The sequence below is a fragment of the Physeter macrocephalus genome, chromosome 10 (genome assembly GCF_002837175.3).
Source record: "Physeter macrocephalus isolate SW-GA chromosome 10, ASM283717v5, whole genome shotgun sequence".
In the NCBI taxonomy this organism is placed as follows: domain Eukaryota; kingdom Metazoa; phylum Chordata; class Mammalia; order Artiodactyla; family Physeteridae; genus Physeter; species Physeter macrocephalus.
Window position 1 is genome coordinate 85,921,384 of NC_041223.1, and position 20,564 is coordinate 85,941,947.

A 20,564-nucleotide genomic window follows, 5' to 3' on the forward strand; every position below is an offset into this window, starting at 1 on the left:
GACACACAATAGGAATTCAGTAAATTCAGTAGAATGTGTTTGTAATCAGGCCGCTTCATGATTCGAAGGCCCCTTCAGACTCACTCAAGAGCTGAGTGATGTTATGTGCTGAAGTGATTACATTTTCTAGGAAGACATGTTTTTCAAGTAGTTATACAGCCTCATCATCCTGTGGCTACCTCGAATAGTTAACATTTAGGATAAGTATGGTTCCGCCCGTTATAAAAGTGAGACGAAGTGGAATTGGGTGAGGCACTCAGCGTTTTCTCTGGGAGCTCTTGCGGCATGGATTTGTCAAGAGACTTAACGTCTTAGTGCTCCGATGGTTGCCTGTCCTACTAGTGGTTGGTAGTCGAGAAAGAGAAATGGTTCCTGAAGTCCGTAAATAGTTTCCAGTTTGTCCTTCCAAAGCTGGTGAAATTCCTGTTAGAAGATATTATCGAGCAGTATGGTTGACTCGTAGGCTTACAGCTAGAAATCCTAGGATACTTGGTTGAGGACAAATTTTGTGAAAAAGATTTACTGATTCTCTTGCACGTCCTTGCTTGCTTTTTTTTTTTTTTTTTTTAAAACTCAAGTGCCTAAGGCGTATTTACTCTATGACTTTAATTCAGAGTTAAGAACAGAATTCCTGCCCTGTTGAAAAACTGCTTTCTGTAAGCCTCTGTGGTCGTTAGCCACATTCTGTTGTGACTCAGCTCAGTCAGTAACGAGCTCACCTGGGTCAAATGATGCTGCATAGTCCCATGCCCTGGGGAGCGGGGAGGGCCTTGCGCACGGTGACATTGACCACCTTCTTCCTGGGTCCTTGTTTGCTTCCTGTTGAGTCACCTGAGACGCGTGACATCAGCCCTTAACTTTAACCAAAGAAAATTGGGGATTAGCGTGAGGCTGAGCAAGACGTGGACGGGTCAACACGCGGTTCAGAAACACATCCCATGAGGTGTGTTCCCTGATAATCAGGAGGAGCAGGGACCTGGGAGCTGCTGAAAAAGTGCTGGGGTTCCCGTCTCAAGGGCCCTCAGGCCCAAGTGGCTCTCCTGAGTCTGTCCTCAGCATTTCGGGAAGCCTGGCGGCAGGTTTATATTTGCTGTGATGGAACTGGGCTAGGCTCACTGAAGTGTCCCGTTTCTTTGTTTTTTGTTTCTCATCTCACTGCAGTAACACTAGCTATTTTCATAGGTGGCAGGACCGTAGAATTAGTCAATTTAACAAATACCTGTTTTGTGCCAAGCATTGTTCTGGGCATCTAGATTCATGGCAGTGAATAAAATAAAGTCCCTGGACTGAAGAAGCTTATATTCTAAATAACTAAAACACATAGTAAGTTTGCCGGATGTTAAGTACTGTAGGAGTAGCAAGGCTGGGGAGAGCGATAAGCTGTGCTGGTTTCGGGGGGATGGGCGGGGTTTCCGTCTTCAGGAAGATGGTGCCCGAAGCCTCCCTGAGAAGGGGACAGTGGAGCCAGGTCCCGAAGAAGGTACGGAGAAAGCTGTCTTTCAGGCAAAGGGATTGCATCAGTAAACACCAGAGGCCTGAAGCACAAGCGTGCCTAGCGTGTTTAAAGAACAGCACGGAGACCATCGCGAATGAAGTAAAGTGAGGGCGCGCTGGTGGGGCGGCGTCAGAGGGGTTGGGCAGGGGAGGGCGTCCGCGAAGGGTCTGCGGGCCCCCGGGAAGACTCGGGCCTTTCTGTGAGCGAGCAGGGCGGCATTTGGAGAGAGTGGAGCAGAGACCGGCAGTGGCTGAGGGTTATGCAAGGGTGGGGTTGACTGCTGCGCCGGCCAAGGCGGAGGGAAGCTGCTGCGGGAGCCTCAGCGAGGGGCGGGCAGTGCGGCCGAGGGTTGGGTTCCCTGGTCAGGCCGCTTCAGGTTCTGGGTGGGATTTGAGGATGGCGCGCCGAGGGTTTGCTGAAGGACTGCATGCCGGCCGGGAGAGGAAGAGGAGACTGGAGGATGGCGCGTACAGGCGTGAGGATGAAACTGTCGTTTGACGAGAAGAGGAGGACCGAGCGAGGAAGGCGCAGGAGCGGAGCTTGGAGGCCGTCGCGGGGTGAAGCTGGAGGCGGCCGCTGTCTCCTGAAGAGCGGAGTGGGGCGGCCGCTGAGCTCGGGGCGTCTGGAGCTCAGGGCAGAGGAGTCAGCTGAGGTGGAAGCTTGGGCAGTATCAGCGCGTGGGTCATGCTTAAAGCCTTAGGGCTGGGCGCGCCTAGACCAGGTGGGGGATGAGAGGAGGTGGAGAGAAGGCCCGAGGATGGATCCGCCAGGGTTTGTGATGTTGAAAAGATAAGGAGAATCCGGCCAGAGGGGCTGAGGCAGTCCGGCGGCAGACCAGAAGGGTGAGGGATCCTGAGGCCTGTGAAGGAGCTGCCTCGGGGCAGAGGCCTCGGCGCCGCGCTGTCCGCTGACGCTGCTTCCTTGCGGAAGCCGCGGACTGAGGCCTGCTCGTGGGACTTAGCAGTGGGGCGGAGGCCCCATCGGCGTGGGGTCGAGAGAGGATGAGAAGCGCGGAGGAGAGAGGGGCAGTGAGTGCGGACAGCGAATGGGAAAGTAGTCCACTAGCGAGGAGGGGAAGCGGGTGGTGAGAGGAAGAGAGGGAGAGGAAGGAGCAGAGATCTCAGCCGGGCTGAAGCGCTGTCCTTGCGTGGCCCGAGGGCGTGGGATCTGGTGGGTGAATAGAGGGACCGGTCTTAGGCGTGAGGAAGGCTCGTTTGGCCTCAGCACTAAACAGGAAAGCAGGGTATGTGGGGACACACACACACGTACGTACAGGTTGGTAAGTTGATGTGGTGATGAAAGCTCGAGGAGTATTTGGTTGTTTTAGAAAGTGAGAAAATTTGAATTTTTACGGATAGTTTGGTCGACACTGTCATCAAAACACGTTGTAGAGTGGGGTTAAATAAATTAAATTTGAAAAGAAATTTGAAAAGACAGTTTGTTTCTCATTTTGTAGACTATCCGAACATTCTTATTTATTTATTTATTTATTTTGCGGTCCGCGGGCCTCTCACCGCCGTGGCCCCTCCCGTCGCGGAGCACAGGCTCGGGACGCGCGGGCTCAGCGGCCACGGCTCACGGGCCCAGCCGCTCCGCGGCACGTGGGATCCTCCCGGACCGGGGCGCGAACCCGGTTCCCCTGCATCGGCAGGCGGACGCGCAACCACTGCGCCACCAGGGAAGCCCCCCGAACATTCTTATTGCATATTTTTATTGATAGGTCAGTTCAGAAAGAAACAACAATATAAAAATATTTCATAACTGCATCAATAAAGTGAAAAATTCCAACAACAGCCTCCAATCCCTTTCGTTATCCCCGATTCTCAGCTGGTCATTTAAATGCAGTGTTAACTGGAAGACAGAATAACCCCCCATGTATCATCATGGTTACCTTGCAGCACAGAGCACCCAAGCCAAAAAGTTGCAGTTTGTGCTTACCTGTAATCTACCCATGAAAGAATTTAAATCCAAGTTAAGACTTTACAAATAAGAAATAATAAACATTTTAATGTTTATGAAAGAAGTGGTAAGAGGGTTTTCATAAAGCCTTTACATATCTTTTAACCTTCATTTATTTCTTCTGCCATTAAAACATAGGTTAGGACAGCAGAGTATTGCACAGCTGGGGGTTTTTCCAGATCTGGTGACAAATACAAATGCAAAGCACTGTGTGCACAAGAAGCTTGAAGCAAAGCTGTGCAGTGCAGTGCAGTGATTATGAGTTTGGACTTGGGGTCACACAGGATTCACATCTCGCCTCTGCACTCGTTTCTCAGTTGTGTCTATTTGGGCAACTTCCCCAAACTTCCAAACCTCACTTTCAAAACGGGGATGGTAGCTGCCTCCCAGAGCTGTAAACATGAACTGAGGTAACATGTCGGAGCGTTTTAGTGCGACGCCTGTACATAGTGAAGGTCTGTGAAATGTTGTGAATCTGTGGTTTCCTTTGACCACTTGAATGGACTCCATCCCAGCTGTGAGAAGAAAAGTCACTGTGTCTTCAGTTCCTGTTCTGAGTGATACATGTGTGCACATACCCACACACACAACCCAAGTTAGTAGAGGTAAAAAAAAACAAAAAAACAAAAAAACAAAACCTTAGTCTTATAAATTGCATGAGAACTTCATTGAATATCCTGGATTATATTGGCTCATTTATGAAAGAATGATAGAAATGACAATGGAGCCGCACCTTCTACCCTTCCTTTTTAATTTGTGTGTCTCTCCTGGTTTATTCCTCCTAATCATAGCATTTGAGAAGTTTGTTGGTTTGTTTGTTAAACGAGTTCCTACTTCAGGAGAACTGTGTGGCCTGAATTGGATTGGACTTGGGACCGCCTCTGAAAATGACCCTGCTGTTCAGAGGTGAAAATACTCAACTCCTGTTTTGGGACCTTTTAGGAGAGTTCAAATGCCAGAGATGTCACAGAGATGTGTTTAAAGGCCTAAGGATTGTTCAGACTTCTTATCACCTTGACTGATGATAGTGTACAGTCTAGACTGTGGTTTTGATCACACACAGACCTTTGGTTCCTGACAAATTTGAGTATCATTGAACGGGGGCCTGGCAGTTTAAGCTGCAGAATGTTTCAGTTTGAGCGGAGTAGGGCCATCTTACACAGGCAGGGTCATACTAGAGAAGAGGCCTTTCTTTGGCTTGAAGACCAACGTGGTTTCTTGACATTTGAGTGCTCTTTTCATTAGCCACTTATTGGGAGGTTAACATGGTCCCATGGTGGAGAAAATGAAGAAGGCTTCAGTCTTTTACAAACTCCTCTTTTGAAAGACCAGCAGACTTTGAAGAAGTAACTTGTAAATCTAGCACTAATTATCCAGGGGAGGTCTAGATGTAATCATTGGACGATAAATAAAATCTTCTTATTAGTCACAGGATGTGGAAAATTCAAATCACCTGGCATAAATTAATATCTTGCTGTTATATTCTGGTATTTTCACATCTGTAAAAGAAATTTTGAGCTTCTGAAGTAAACTGGGATGTTTAGTCTCTGAATAATACGGAACTTTCTTTAGAATGCTCTAAGCTGTGGCCAGGCTATCTTGGTGTAGGTTGTCTGCATGTGTTATTTGAATTACGTCTAAATTAAAATCTGTTTTGTGATAGTAATTTATGTAGGAGTTTATAGCTTAAATATAGTTATGATTTCTTTTCTGTATAAAACCTATAAGAAAATCATATAACCAATTCTCATAATTCAGATTATATGAATTTGGAGTAATTTGCCTGATTGTATCAGTTTTCAGATCATCTTATAAAATATCTTAAATATGTAATAACCATATAATAAACTTATTAATAAAATATTTGCCTTATTTTTTATCCTCTTTTTTTGTTAGCTAGTTCATCTTAGCTATACCAGTTTAAGCTAGTTAACCTTGGTGTTCTGAGGCTGTTTCGAAGAGTCAAGTGGTAATGGGCTTAGCCTGAAACACCAGTGGATACATTGGGCTTTCTGAAGTTATACTTGGAAGTACAGTATAACCTTTGTGAAAACGGTCACTCATTAGGATCACTCACTAGGCTGTGATTAGGTCCCTCGTTAACGCTGTGATGAACTGGACCTAGTACTACTGAAATCTGAAGGAATGTCATAGCTGGTCTAAACATTGCTCCTTTTTTTATGTCTTACACTAAAAAACATTAGAGCTCTGTGTTTTCTTGTCGATATCTAAGCCTAAAAAACAGTAGCTAGCACTTAGTAGGTACTCAGTGAATACACATTGAAAAAGTAAGTGAGTGAATACCAAAATTACTTCTTAATTGAATTCAGGTAGTCAAGTTTTAGAACTTATCTTTAGATGTTTTTAAATTTTATTTCTTTGTTAGGAGTTTGTATTTAGTGGTAGGTATTTTCTCCCCGTTGTTAATGAATATTTATTGCTGATAAAATCAAGACATTCACAATCAATTTTAATATGAATGTGTTGCAGTGAATGCATAATACCGTATTATGGCAATTAAGTAATTCCCATACTTTATTACTAGCTGAACAGGGTTAACTGGGAAATGTTTTCTAGGAAGAAGGCCTTTTAAAAGGTAATTTAGTGACTAAAGGGAAACCTGCCGAAATATTTTTGAGAATTTTGGTGTACAGGTAAGTTCTTAGGGAACTGAAAACGCTCAATGAAAGATTGTGCTAGGTACACACAAAATGCACCAGCCACTGGCCAACGGTTACCTGGTGCCCAGTTTTCTCACAGTGTCTGGACACCAGGGAAGCTAATAGCCTTCAGGATACACTGATACAGATGAGAGAAGCTGCCAGTTTCAAGCCTGTGTGCCAGAGGTGTACATAACATTCTTTTGATCAACAGGGCCAGGGGCCTGGCCAGGTGAAAGAGTAGTCCTTTTAAAAGGCAAATTTGATACATCTACGCAGCTCCCTTACCCCCAGTTAGAATTTAAGATCCTGGAGGGCAGGGATTTTTGCCGGTTTGGTTTACTGCTCTATTCCAAGTGATTGTTTTCCTGTTGGAAGGCTCCGTGAGGCCAGCCCATGTCTTTTTTTTTTTTTTCTTTTCGGCCTATCATTATATCTTTAGCAGCTAGCAGTATGTGTTGTATACTAGGTGGTCAAATAAATAATAGTTTACAGAATGAATGACTGTGGAAGGCAGTCTTATAAGGGTTCTTCTTTCCCTGTTTAATGCTTCTTCCTTCCTTTTTTGGTATCTCATGCCAGATCTTTCAGGTCAATTCTAAAGTAACTTTAGTTAGTGCTCAATTTCTAACACCCTTGCTAATAAAAACGAGGCATTGTCATATATCACAATCACCATTTTAAAAGGGTAATCTTGGAAGGTGATGGCGGCATAGCGGGTGATGGCTCCTATTTGGTGGGCTGGGTCCACATGTTCGGCTCCGGGCACATGGTCCCTCTTGGGATCATCGCTGGAGTTGCCGAGAAAAAAGAATATGGATGCGTATGTATTTGTCACCCTGGCCTCCAGTACGTTTGCTCTCCAGGGAGCCTCTTGGTGATCTGCTTTTCACTTTTCAACAAAGCCTAAATGAAAGTTAGCATAGTACCTCTGACAGGCTACAGATTGCGTTTCTATCGATTGCTATAGTGTTTACTTTAAAAATATCAGCTGTCAATTAAGTGCTAAAAATGAGATGATTTTCAGTTGATGATAGCGTATTATAGGGCATTCCCTCTCTTCCTGAATAACTTAAGGAATTTCAAGAATTTTCAATTTGCTTAGCCAGCCCCAGTGCTTCTTAACATTTTTTCTTTTGTGTTCCTGCAGTGCATATGTAGTCAGCGTTTAATGTGTTTATGGTTTCTAGTACAGTAGCACCTGTTTAACTGCTCTTCCTGTGCAGACCTGCTTAATATGTATGAGCGTTGCTTGTAGGGGTTTTCTGAATGCTTTTATGGGGACAAATAGTAATATGTCAAAAGAATTTTCTTTTGTGGAATGAATAAATCAGACTTCATTAATGAAGGGTAATTTATGTTATAAATAATGAGGATTCCAAAACTAATTAAATGAAGCCTTATTTTAAAAGAGGTTTCATTTTCCTGAAAGCCTTGCACTCAGTAGAAAATAATCTTTAATTTAATAGAGGGGGGAGTGAGTGTCTACCGCTCCTCCAGGTACAAGTTACATCATGGACTCAGAGTTACAGAAAGAGAAGTTCAGATCAGAATCTGGGCCACACTGGCCTGGTCCAGAGGCAGTGGGTGTGTTGGATAGTGATGCTCACAGTGGCTCTTCTGGGGTCACGCTGCTCCCGTTTGAGCTGGCAGTTTGCCTGAGTACCGAGTTCTGGGTTGGAGATCATTTTCCTTCAGAATTTGAAAGGCATTGCTTTATCGATTTCCCGCTTTCAGCGTTGCTGAAGCCATTTTGATTCATGATCCTTTGGGTATGGAGCATGTTTTTCTCCCCCCTTTTCTCTCATTTCTCTGAGAATGTGCAGCATCTTCTATTTCTGGTGTTCTGAAATGTGACATGTTGCCCTTTTGTCTGTCTTTTTCCAGTTACTGTGTTGAGGACCTAATTGGCATTCTGGTTAGACTCTAGAAAACCATGCCTTCCAGTTCGGGTGAATTTTCTTTGGATATTGGAAAGCTTTCTCCCCTCGGTGTTTTGAAGGGAGCAGGATGTCTCTTTTTCCTGGTATTTTGATGCTGAATCTTTTTACTTGTCTCATTTTTATATCTGTTTTTCTTCTACTTTTTCTTTTTTGCCCTCCACTTTCTAGCTCTTTTTTTTTTTCTTGGCTTTCTGAAAAAAAAGGTCTCAACTTTATTTTCTGTACCTTCTAGTGAATATTTCATTTCTGCTATTACGTTCTTAAAGAAAAATTATTCTGACACTTGTTAAAATGACAAAGACGACTTTATTCATGACTACTGCAGTAGGAGTGTATTAGCCTGCTTGGGCTGCCATAATAAAATACCACAGACTGGGTGGCCTAAACCGCAGACATTTATTTTCTCACAGTTCTGGGGGCTGGAAGTCTGAGATCAGGTGCCAGCATGGTCGGATTCTGGTGAGGACTCTCGTTCTGGGTTTCAGGTGGCTGCCGTTCTGCGGGCCCGCTCGCTCGTGGCCTTTCCCTATAGTGTGTGCATTGAGGTGGAGAGATGTCTCTCTTCCTCTTTTGGTAAGGCTACCAATCCTATTGGATTAGGACCCCACCCTTACGATGTCATTAGCCGTGATTACCTCCTGTCTCCAAATACAGTCACGTGGGCGATTACAGCTTCAACATATGAATATTTGGGGGGGGGAACACAATTCACTCCATAGCAGACCCATACACTCAGCCTCTAACAAAGAGGTATTACAATAGGGAGAACGATGGGGCTCCACTTTGAATACAGCAGAGACAGCTGGGGATTTATAGCCAGCGAGCAGAGTGCAGGGGTCAGTGGATGAAAAAGACTTAAGTGGAAACAGCACAGGTAGGGGATTCTTGCTCAACTGACTTAAAGGGATTCGTTTTGAAGGCGGATTAAGGATTTATCTACCAGACAAAGGTAGGGATGAGGAACTTGATAAGATATCCAGGGTGAGAGAATTTCTCTAAACCGGCTTAGCAGGATTCTCGCTAAAACTGGCCTCTGTAGGCCTAACAAGGACAGCACAGACTCCAAGGCCTAGCGGAGGCCTCGTCAAGAAGAGGGCTCAGAGGAGCGTAGCTGAAGCTCGGTCAGGAAGAGAGTTTTGCCAGCCTGTGGCAGTTTCGGTGTGCGCAGCCTCAGTCGTTCCTGGTGTTTCTCTCTCCGGAGACCCTCTGTCTCCTTCAGAGAATAACCTCGAGGCTTCTCTTGGGGTGATGGTGGGAGCGAGGTGGCGTTTGCCCAGCTGTGCGCCCTGTGTACGGCTGGCGTTAGGAAGGCTTTTTCTCAGACAGCTTTCCCCTTAGTCTCCCTGACGCTAGACCCCTCTTTTTCACCCTTGCTTCGGTGGTGTAACTGGGTTATCTTTTCTCTTTCCCCATCCCAGATTTGGGGTTTGGCTCTTAGGTTTGCTAAGTCAGTTAGCACACCGGCCGCTCGCTTCCCAGCTTCCGGAATGTCGTTGCTGTCGTCTCCTCTTGGGCTCTCCCCCTCCTTGTGCGCTGATGTCTTTAATTTAAAGACTCTTTTTACTGTAGATTTAGGGGTTTGAGGAAGGAGCAGCGTTGGATGTGTAGCTTTAAATCTGTTATCTTAACTGGGAAGCTGCAGCAAGTGGTTCAAAATGGGAAAACAATTCAAATAGTTCAAGGAAATTTTGACATTCCTTTCTGACTTTGTGGGTTTTGCTCCACTGTGATTTTTTTTCAGATACCTCATGACTCCTAAATGATCCCTCACGACTCTTCTATAATTTCCCTTTGTCTTTAGAACTATCACAAGACCGTTTCCTTGAAATTTAGTGGTGGCAGCTTCGAACAAGGGATATGGGGGACTGTAAGGGAAGAGGTGTCACTAGCATCTGTTGGGTGCCATTAGAATGGGGATCTCACTTTTACGTCACTTAATCCTCATAGCAATTCTGTAAGGTAAGTGATATTGTCACTTATGGGTAAGGATAAAGATAATGATCAGAGAGATTAAGTAACTTACTTAAGTGACTTAAAGGGATTCGTTTTGAAGGCGGATTAAGGATTTATCTACCAGACAAAGGTAGGGATGAGGAACTTGATAAGATATCCAGGGTGAGAGAATTTCTCTAAACCGGCTTAGCAGGATTCTCGCTAAAACTGGCCTCTGTAGGCCTAACAAGGACAGCACAGACTCCAAGGCCTAGCGGAGGCCTCGTCAAGAAGAGGGCTCAGAGGAGCGTAGCTGAAGCTCGGTCAGGAAGAGAGTTTTGCCAGCCTGTGGCAGTTTCGGTGTGCGCAGCCTCAGTCGTTCCTGGTGTTTCTCTCTCCGGAGACCCTCTGTCTCCTTCAGAGAATAACCTCGAGGCTTCTCTTGGGGTGATGGTGGGAGCGAGGTGGCGTTTGCCCAGCTGTGCGCCCTGTGTACGGCTGGCGTTAGGAAGGCTTTTTCTCAGACAGCTTTCCCCTTAGTCTCCCTGACGCTAGACCCCTCTTTTTCACCCTTGCTTCGGTGGTGTAACTGGGTTATCTTTTCTCTTTCCCCATCCCAGATTTGGGGTTTGGCTCTTAGGTTTGCTAAGTCAGTTAGCACACCGGCCGCTCGCTTCCCAGCTTCCGGAATGTCGTTGCTGTCGTCTCCTCTTGGGCTCTCCCCCTCCTTGTGCGCTGATGTCTTTAATTTAAAGACTCTTTTTACTGTAGATTTAGGGGTTTGAGGAAGGAGCAGCGTTGGATGTGTAGCTTTAAATCTGTTATCTTAACTGGGAAGCTGCAGCAAGTGGTTCAAAATGGGAAAACAATTCAAATAGTTCAAGGAAATTTTGACATTCCTTTCTGACTTTGTGGGTTTTGCTCCACTGTGATTTTTTTTCAGATACCTCATGACTCCTAAATGATCCCTCACGACTCTTCTATAATTTCCCTTTGTCTTTAGAACTATCACAAGACCGTTTCCTTGAAATTTAGTGGTGGCAGCTTCGAACAAGGGATATGGGGGACTGTAAGGGAAGAGGTGTCACTAGCATCTGTTGGGTGCCATTAGAATGGGGATCTCACTTTTACGTCACTTAATCCTCATAGCAATTCTGTAAGGTAAGTGATATTGTCACTTATGGGTAAGGATAAAGATAATGATCAGAGAGATTAAGTAACTTACTTAAGAGCTAGTCAGACAGTGGTGGAGCTTAATTTCAAGCCTAGGTTTTAAGACCTTTCAAGTCTTTCGAGGATAGCATCTCCTTTTACTCCTCCCAGACTGTGTGGACAGTTCATTCAGCCACTCGATGAAGGTTGGGTTGCCTGCTCCATGCCGGGCCTTGGTGACACGTGAGGGCTAGGCCATGCCCTGGTACGACAGGAATGTCACGATCAGACTTGCTTTCAGTAGGATTTCTGGTGGTACGTGTGTGTACTAGAGTAGGCAGGCGTAGGGGTAGGCAGCTGAGTTAATTACAGGAGTCCTGGTAAAGGGCCATGTTGGTTTTGACCAGGAAGGCAGAGCAGATCCAGAGAAGTGGGTGGATTTGAGATACCCTATTGGAGGTGGAGCCGACAGGATTAGGGGGTGGTAGGGGTTTGGAAGGAGCTGGAAGAGTTGAGGATGACTCTGGGTTTGATTTGAAATGAGTGTTGTTGGTGCCTTCAGTGATACCATGAATGTGGTGGAACAGAGTAATCATATAATACTAACAATGTTACATCGGTTAGATATCTCCATGAGGAGGTGTCCCGTATGCAGGTTAAACACCTGGGAACTCAGTGGTGCTGTGTAGGCTGGAGAAGTCAGTTTGGGCATCACTTACGTATAGATTCTGTCTAAAGCATGGGACTAGATATGATTATTTAGCGAAGGCGTGTGGATGTAGGTGTGTGAAGGGGCGCTAGTGTGGATCTGAAGCAGTGTTACTCATTCACTTCTGTGGAGAGCCCTCAGTTAATTTCTTAACGGTGAGTGGCACTTAAACCTAGTCGCATTTACTGCGTGGGGACAGCAGAAGCCACCGTGTAGCCATGGCATGGAAGACATTAACTAGCAAGCACGTTGCAGACTTGCCAATAGGTAGCAGTTTTTAGATGGAACTCTATACCAGACATCCTTGTCTTCCGTGGGAGACTAGGCCTGATGGAACATCCATGTGGGAAATCCCAGATCTGAGAACGCCACACGAGAGGCGAGTTTTGGCACATGCGTCTTCTTGGAGTGTCGATAAGTAAGGAGAAGTAAGTTCCTGCTGAGGTGCTGAAACTAGGACGTCTGGGATCACTCACTAGGTGATTCATTATAACACGTTAGTCTCACAGAATCCAAGCTCATTAAAATGAAATATTTTATATGTATGGACCCTTTGGGATACTCTCCAAAGACAGAATTGTAAATGTTAGGACTGAGAATGCCAAGCATGAAGGCAGCTTTCTAGGAATTCTTGAAAAACTAGCCTGGAATTCAAAATAGGCAACACCTGGAAACAACATAAACGTTCGTGTCCAGGACAGCAGGTAGACAACCGTGGCATGTGATTCAGTGGGTTAGTGTACACAGCAGCTTGGCTGAACATCAGAGCGTTTTGTTGAATGAAAGAAGCCATACTCAGAAGCATGCGCACTGAACAGTGGGTGCCTGTGGAGGTAGGGATTGACCAGAAGGAGGCACGAGGGAACGTTCTGGTGAGATGGAAACGTTCTGTCTGTTGATCGGGGTGTCTGTGGAACGGGTCTGTCCACGTGTGGAAGCTCATCAACTTGTATCCTTAGAATTCGTACATTTCACTGTCTGTAAGTGTTATTACCTCAGTAAAAACATAAGAAGACAACAAAGCAGTATGCTCAGTGGTTCTGTGGGTAACCCTCTAGGGAGCACTGGGGTGGGGCATCCGTGTAGTCTCAGCTCGTCAGGGAAAGTCTCCCAGAGGAAGTAACCTCTCCTGTGTCTCGTTTTTCTCCCCGAGGTCTAAGATAGACTTATTGTTCAAGTCTTAGCTAACTCCACACAATAACATCTCCTCTTCGGATGACTGTTTAATTTACTGTGCAATCCGGAGTACTTCAGGCAGTAGAAAGGAGTGCTAGTGTAAATTACAGCGGGCAAGAGGTAAAAACTGCGGCCGTTGGCGCGCTCTTTCTGCGCCGCTCACAGTGCAGCCACCACCGAAGGAAGACGGTGGCAAAGCAGGTGTTGCCGGCGGGTGGAGCAGCCTCTGCTTGGTCCCTCTCTGTACGGGCGGGACAGGGGGGTGGGTGCAGCGGGCACCCCTGCAGGGGTGCTCCTGTGTTTCTGAGAATCGCGATTTACATGTTAACTGGAAGAAAAGATTGTTATCTTTTTTCATTTCCAGCGTTACTCACGTTGCTTTGTCCGTTCCTTTGAAACAGGAGACGGTGGAGAGCTCCCTTCAGAAATGGAGGACGGGAAGCCCGTTTGGGCGCCGCACCCTACGGATGGATTTCAGATGGGCAATATTGTGGATATCGGCCCTGACAGCTTAACGATTGAACCCTTGAACCAAAAAGGCAAGGTAAGAGGTCTCTCAGAAAGATTTCAAAATTTGATTTGTGTCTGTAGGTATCTCCCCTTTTCAGTGAAGTTAGGTATTGTTTTTAGCACAGTGTAGGGGAAAGCAGTTTTCTGGTCAGTGAATCCTAGTTTTCTCCTGAGTTGTGTGATTAAATCAGAAGTGCATACCCTAGGGGGAAAATGGTGTCCCATCGTAAAATCAGACAGTAATTTAGTGAGCCTTTCATTAGCATATTCTTAAGAAGAAATAGCTGTATAATAAAATATAAACAATAACATTTTTTATTCCTTGAGCCATATAACTAAAGTTATGAATATATCTGTGATGTATTCAACCTGTTACCAAGTAAAAATATAAAAAGTGAATGGGATTATGTTATGAAATTTAGCTTTTTAGCTTCCGGATAATTCTTTTTTTAATCTTTTTTTATTGAAGTATAGTTGATTTACAGTGTTGTGTTAATTTCTGCTGTACAGCAAAGTGATTCAGGTATACACATATACACACTTTTTTAAAATATTCTTTTCCATTATGGTTTATCACAGGATATTGAATATAGTTCTCTGTGCTGTACAGTAGGACCTTGTTTTTAATTTAAATTATTTTTGTTTTAAATTTAAAATTTAAACACAAAATTTAAACACTTGTTTTAAATTTAAAAGTTTATTTATTTTATTTTTGGCTGTGTTGGGCCTTCGTTGCTGCGCACGGGCTTTCTCTAGTTGTGGCGAGCGGAAGTTTATTTATTTTATTTTTGGCTGTGTTGGGCCTTCGTTGCTGCGCACGGGCTTTCTCTAGTCGCGGCGAGCGGGGGCTACTCTTCCTCGTGGTGCGCGGGCTTCTCACTGCGGTGGCTTCTCTTGTTGCGGAGCACGGGCTCTAGGTGCGCGGGCTTCAGTAGTTGGGGCTCGCGGGCTCTAGAGAGCAGGCTCAGTAGTTGTGGCGCACGGGCTCAGTTGCTCTGTGGCATTTGGGATCTTCGCGGACCAGGGATCGAACCCACGTCCGCTGCATTGGCAGGTGGCTTCTTAACCACTACGCCACCAGGGAAGCCCGGACCTTGTTGTTTATCCATTCTATATATAATAGCTTACATCTGCTGTTAATTATTTCTTTAAAAGCTTTTTTATTTGCTTAAATTTATTATCATGTGATTGTGGTAAAAATATTTCTATTAAATAAAGATATTTAAGTCTTAAGCATAACCTTCTGTTATTATTTTTGTTGTAATGGTACTTTTTAAAACATAAAAGCATACTTTAATTTTGTACACATGGTGTCTATTTCCTTTTAGGCTTAGACATAGACTAGACAATATAACAAAATGAAAGTATGGGGGTAAAGTGACCTGGAGTCTTTTCAGCCTTCATGGGGACTGTAGGGCCTACCTATTTTGTGGGAGAGCTTAACGCTGTTCAGTTTAATAAATGTTCCCCGTAAGCAGGACTCCTGACTAAATTAAATTTGTTGATGTCATTTCTGTTTACTTTAGACTCTGCCAGTGTTCATGAATAATTTATGTTCTACTGATACATGGTTAACTAATGCCATACGACTGCCATCCTTCTGGGAACCTTAGAAAAACAAGGTGGATCTCTCATGAGGTCTGTTCACAGAGAAAACTATTCTGTTACTGTAAACAACCCAGGAACCTAAATGCATAATATATAATGTGCCAGGTTAGCGGCGGCCAATTAAAGATACCCTCAGGAAAGAAAAGACAAAGTGTTTCTAGTTTTTCCTCTTATTAACAAGTACCTATTTGTACTTACAATGCAGTACATGTTCTAAAAAAAGAAAGAATTTAAAAAAAACAACTCAATTATTTTTATATATTTGAAGTTGTAGGGGAGGAAGAATTTTCCTCTACCCTTTTGGGTCTCTGGCTGGGCCTGAAAATTAAATTGACATAAGACACAGTCACAGTAGGAAAGCATACAACTTTTATCAGATTTTTACATGTACGTAGCAGCCTTCACAAGAGAATGAAGAATTGAAGAAGTGACCAGAGCAGGAAGCTTTGATATCTTTTAGACAAAGAAACAATACATTTGTGAAGAATTGATAAGGCAAAGGGGTCTGGGCTAGGGGTGGTAAATGGTGGAGAAGTGGTTAGGAAGGTAAGGGTTAGTCTGACAAGACAAGGTTTGTTTGCACAGATTTCTCTTGGTCTCCATTCCCTCCGCTGGTGATAAGAATGTCTTCTTTCCTCTCGGTAGAGCGAGGGCACCTTGCATGTGGGAGTTTTATCCCCTGCTCTCAGGAATAAAAAGGGTCAGAGTGCCCTTCTTACATCTGTTGTTTGTCAAGTGCCTTTAACTCAAGATAATCAGTGTGCCAAAGGAGCATGTTTTGGGGTCACAGAAGTTTAGTGAGCCTTTCATTATCTTTCAAAGTCTTTTTTCATTTTTGTTTAACATATCTTATAAGCACAGTAAATCAAAAGCCCCGAATGAAATGAAAAGTATATTTCCTAGTTATATTTCGTTATATGTATTCTCTTATATCCATAAGTAACAAAATAATTCAGTTCAGGGATAGAAGAAAATTTATTTACGGGTATATGCTTTTTTATAGTTTAAGTATTTTGTGCTTTCAGCTGTGCCTTATTAGTATTAATCAGGTGCACTCACAGAACCAATAAAAACACTTAAAATTCAAATTGTGGCGTCATGAAAACTTTATGGATCGTAGATTATTTATAAACTAAAGTTGAAGCTTCTTTTCACAAAATCTTTTCGAAAGTTAACAAATTCTCAGGGATTTCTTTTCATCTTAATCCCCTCCCTGGCCCCACTTTCTGATCAGGGTCTTAATAAATTGTAACGTGTCATAACAACCGTGTGGTTAAAAAGATCCGTAAGAGAAGCAGTCTTTTGTGTGGATGATTCATGGAGTAGAGATCATCAGCATTTAAAAATGAAGGAAGTGCGTAAAGCGACGGACAAGTCAGGTAGATCTGTTTGCTGATACAGTAGAAGCCTAGAAGAGGGAGTGATGAGCTCTAGTGGGGAACCTGTCTTTGTTGATAGCAGTGCCTTTTAAAGTTTTTCAGTCGCGGCCCGTCGTTAATAAACAGATTTGAAATCGCATTAGGTATACGTATTATTCATGTGTGTGTACGTGTGTATTGACGACAAATAGATTTTACGTGTCAACAAGTATATGTATCGTGTGTGTGTGTGTGTATTCAAATGCAACATCCTTACCGTATGTGATGCATTCTGATATTTTCTGATATCTTTTATTCTGTTAAAAATGCCGTCTGGAACCTCTCAATTGATTTCATGTTCCATATTTGCAGCTGACTGGCCTGCAGGCTAAAGCCCTAAACACATGGCATTTAAGGGTCTACATTTCCTTTTCCCTGTCTATGTTGCTAGTCTTGTCTTTTGTCAACCAGCAGTCTCCCCCTCATTCTCTTGCCCTTATGCTTAGTCTTATGTGTCTTTCTCCTCCTCTCGCAGCCTTCCTCCCAGGGTTTATCAGGTCCTCAGGGAGCCAGGTGGTGCTGGGCTCTGTGTGTAGCTACTCACAGCACTCCTTTTGCCTGGAATGCCGCTCTCCGCAGCTCTGTGCTTATTTAGCAAGTACTAATTCATCTCTCAAGAGTGACTGAGGTCACCTCCTTTATGAAATTTTTCCACAGATGCCCTGTCTCTTCCTCCTCCTCCCATGCAGTAGAGTTTACTGTTGATTACTCTTTGCTTTGAGGAGTGGTATACCTTCTTCGCCTCCCGTAACGCTATTGGAGACATTTGTTTACATTTCTCCCCCTCCCTACTAGACTGTAATCTTCTCAAGTGCAGGGACTATTTTCTTTGTCCATGTTATGGAACTGGGTGCACTGTGTTTGCTGGGTGGTAGGTGTTTACTGTGATCTCTTGATAGGAGAAAAAGCCTCCTTTCTCTAAGAGAAAACAATTGCCTTAATGAAACAAATTTCCTCCTTCTCACTGAGTAGGTAGTAGAGGGGAGAAGAAGATGGGGGCTGGTGATCATTTGCGGGGTGAAAAAGGAACGAGAGAAACTATTTTTTAGACTCATTACAGGCCTTTCAGCCCCAAGATTCTTAACCTTCCCATTCTAGGAACTCTGTGTCCTGCACCCCATTTATGGAGCCAACACCTGGGGTCTGGGGAGGCTTTAGCCCCATTGCTGAGGCTGTGAAAGTGGCACGTAGATCTGTGACATTAGCAGTTATTTCTGAACGTGTTTTTCCTGTAGAATCATTGTTATAAATTGTGGATTGTTTTATAGTACCATAATATACTTAATGTACATTATGGATTAGTTCTGAATTTGTGATTTATCCTTTAAACCTTTCCTCATTTACAACATTAAGTACATGTGTAGTGGCTTCCAGATAATTAACTTCTAGAGTTTTCAGGGCATAACAGTTTTCTAATGTGGGTATGACTTTGAAGTGAGGTAGCACTAGCAGCCTGGATTTTCCTCTGTAAACTATAGCAGTAGCCTTGTCTTATACTCTTGCATAAATATATATACATATACAGACCTACAAATATTCTAAAATAATTGAACAGGTTTTCCTTAGAGATTGGTTTGATATGGATGGAAACTTCAACCACAGGAGTAATTGTAATTGTTTGAGAAATAGAAATGTATAGGTAACTATTAGAATGGCATGGAGAAAATTTAATTCTCTTTAGATGTAATTTGAGATCATTTCTTCTCTCTTACAAGATACTATCTTAATTCTAGAGTTTCTACCATAGTGTTTAAATGATATAATAAACACCAACTTATTCATGGATATCTGTAATGTTATGGACCTAATAGTTTCGGATACTGTTTATATTTTTGACACATTCCTGGACAGGAATTTGTGTCTAATGTGTTTTACTCAGACAATAGCATTAATTAAATTATGGTCTGTGGGTCTATCTGATTGATTGGATGTTACTTTTTTCCTTTTTTAAAACAATAAAATTGCTGTATACATAAACATTAAAATTTTTATTTTTTTAAAAAGTTGTTAAATGGCATATCTATGTAAACTTAATATACTTCTTGTTTTGTCCCACTCTAGGTGTTACAGCACAGGTTTTGTTTTTGTTTTATTGATTTCCATTATTGATTTCATGTTCATAATAATAATGGATAATATATTTGAGTAATGACTTGTTAAGTAGTAGGATCTTGTATTACATTTTAATGAAGAGCATATTATTGCCATTATTTCAATGTATGCAGTCAGTTAAGCTCCTTTATCTTTCTTATTATTTGTAAGCTTCTGGTTTAACGAGCTCTTGCTTTGTTTTTCAGACATTTCTGGCTCTCATAAACCAAGTGTTCCCTGCGGAAGAGGACAGTAAAAAAGATGTGGAAGATAACTGTAAGTATCAATTTAAAAAATAGTTCTCATCATAGAAAAGGAAACTGTTCCTTCAAAAAATATATGAGTGATTATATTACAGGGCACACTGTCCTTGTTCAGAAGAAGTGTTGCCTTTTGACCTGAAGGTTCCTGTGAATGGAGGAGCCCCACAGTCCTAGATACATTGTTCTCTCACATTTGCACTTTGGTGAAGGGGGTCTCCTGAATATCTTTTTAGTGTTATCTCAGTTGTGTAAATACAGGGAATGGTAATCATTTACTAACTGTGAAGCCTGAACTAAAGATCTCTTGGTTTTATGGGATTTTTTTTGTTTTCTTGTTTTTTGAACCTCTGAATCATCTGGAATCAGATGATTTTTATAGTTATATATGTGGTTCGATAGTTTGGAAGTTGAGTCAGGAGGACCCATTTAGTGTCACCCTTTGAAGGAAACAAACATTAAAAAAAATACTATGTAGTAAGTACTAATTGAAAATTGATTTCAGAACATTGGATTAAAGTGCACCATTAATTTGATTTACAACTATCTTAGAATTTTTGGTGAAAAAATACTGTATCCAGAGCAATAGGCCATGTTTATTCTTATATTTTCAAGATAAAGCGGTAATAATCATGTTTCATTTTTTATGTGGCGATACTTAAGAATCATGTCCAGTTGTCATGGGTTTCGTTAAATGTATCTGGCATTAAAACCTCTGCAATTAAATAAGAGAGGTAGGAGAAAGGAATACATTTTGTCCTTATTGGTTTTCTCTGGAGTTCGCATTTGAGTAAGCCCGTAAGATCCCCCTGTGTGACGTGGAATACAGGAGTGATGGGGGAGCCCCGAGTTCAGATTCTGACTGTGCCATTAGGAAGCTGTGTGCCCGTAGGCAGTTTCTCTCTCCCCTTTGAGCTTCTCGTCTGGAAAACAGGAGTAATGATTTTTATGTTTCATGCTTAGAGATGATACATTTAAAATGCTTGGTGCAGTGCCTGACCTCTAACAGCCTCTCAACAGATGGTATCTGTTGTTATTAGGTGTAAGAGACTGGGAGAAAAAATGTGGTGCTCCCTTCCTTTCCAGAATTGCTAGAGAGTTTATCTGATGGGATAAAATTTTTCTGAACAGCAATCAGAACAACAACAAAAAGGAACGAGATTCTATCGGATCTAAAATAAGAGAAAATTCTTTTCTGTTAAAACTTGCTAGGGTATTCAGAATTGGAATCAATCCTTTTCATATATCAAAATAATGTTTTCTGGTTTATATATCCACGTAGAGCTAAACATTATAAATGATGTTGAATTAACTTTTAATCCATTTCTTAAATATTTTAGGGCAGTCTCCCTCTGATTGTTTCATGGTGGTGGACTTGTCTAACCGTTTAGTCTTCCTGGTCTTAGTGGAGGTTTGCTGCTTCTTGCAGGTGTTGACTCTGGTGATGCCAGACGGCAGGAATGCGGCTGAGGATGTCACCCGTCCTCACCACACAGTAGTCCAGCCCTACTTGATGTCCCCTTTCTGAAACCACATCATGAATGCCGCTCTAACTGTTGAGTTTAGAGTGCAGGTTTTCCAGCGAAAGTGGTTCCATCACTTATTAGTTTAGTCCTTTTGCCTGAGGCTTGCTTGCTTACTACACCACTGT

The 20,564-nt window shown here is 42.9% G+C and overlaps 1 protein-coding gene across 6 annotated transcripts in view; it reads left to right on the forward strand.

The window, feature by feature from the left end:
- Positions 1-20,564, forward strand: part of MYO6 (myosin VI) — a 154,935-nt gene that overhangs the window by 42,146 nt on the left and 92,225 nt on the right. For all 6 annotated transcript variants that reach the window (XR_003681558.2, XR_003681560.2, XR_003681561.2 and 3 more), the window contains exons 2-3: positions 13,428-13,570; positions 18,860-18,929. Coding sequence is in view for 2 of the 6 variants with exons in the window: in XM_028494713.2 (XP_028350514.1) it covers positions 13,454-13,570; positions 18,860-18,929 (187 nt within the window). In the remaining 4 variants the exon portion in view is untranslated. The remainder of the gene's footprint in view (positions 1-13,427; positions 13,571-18,859; positions 18,930-20,564) is intronic.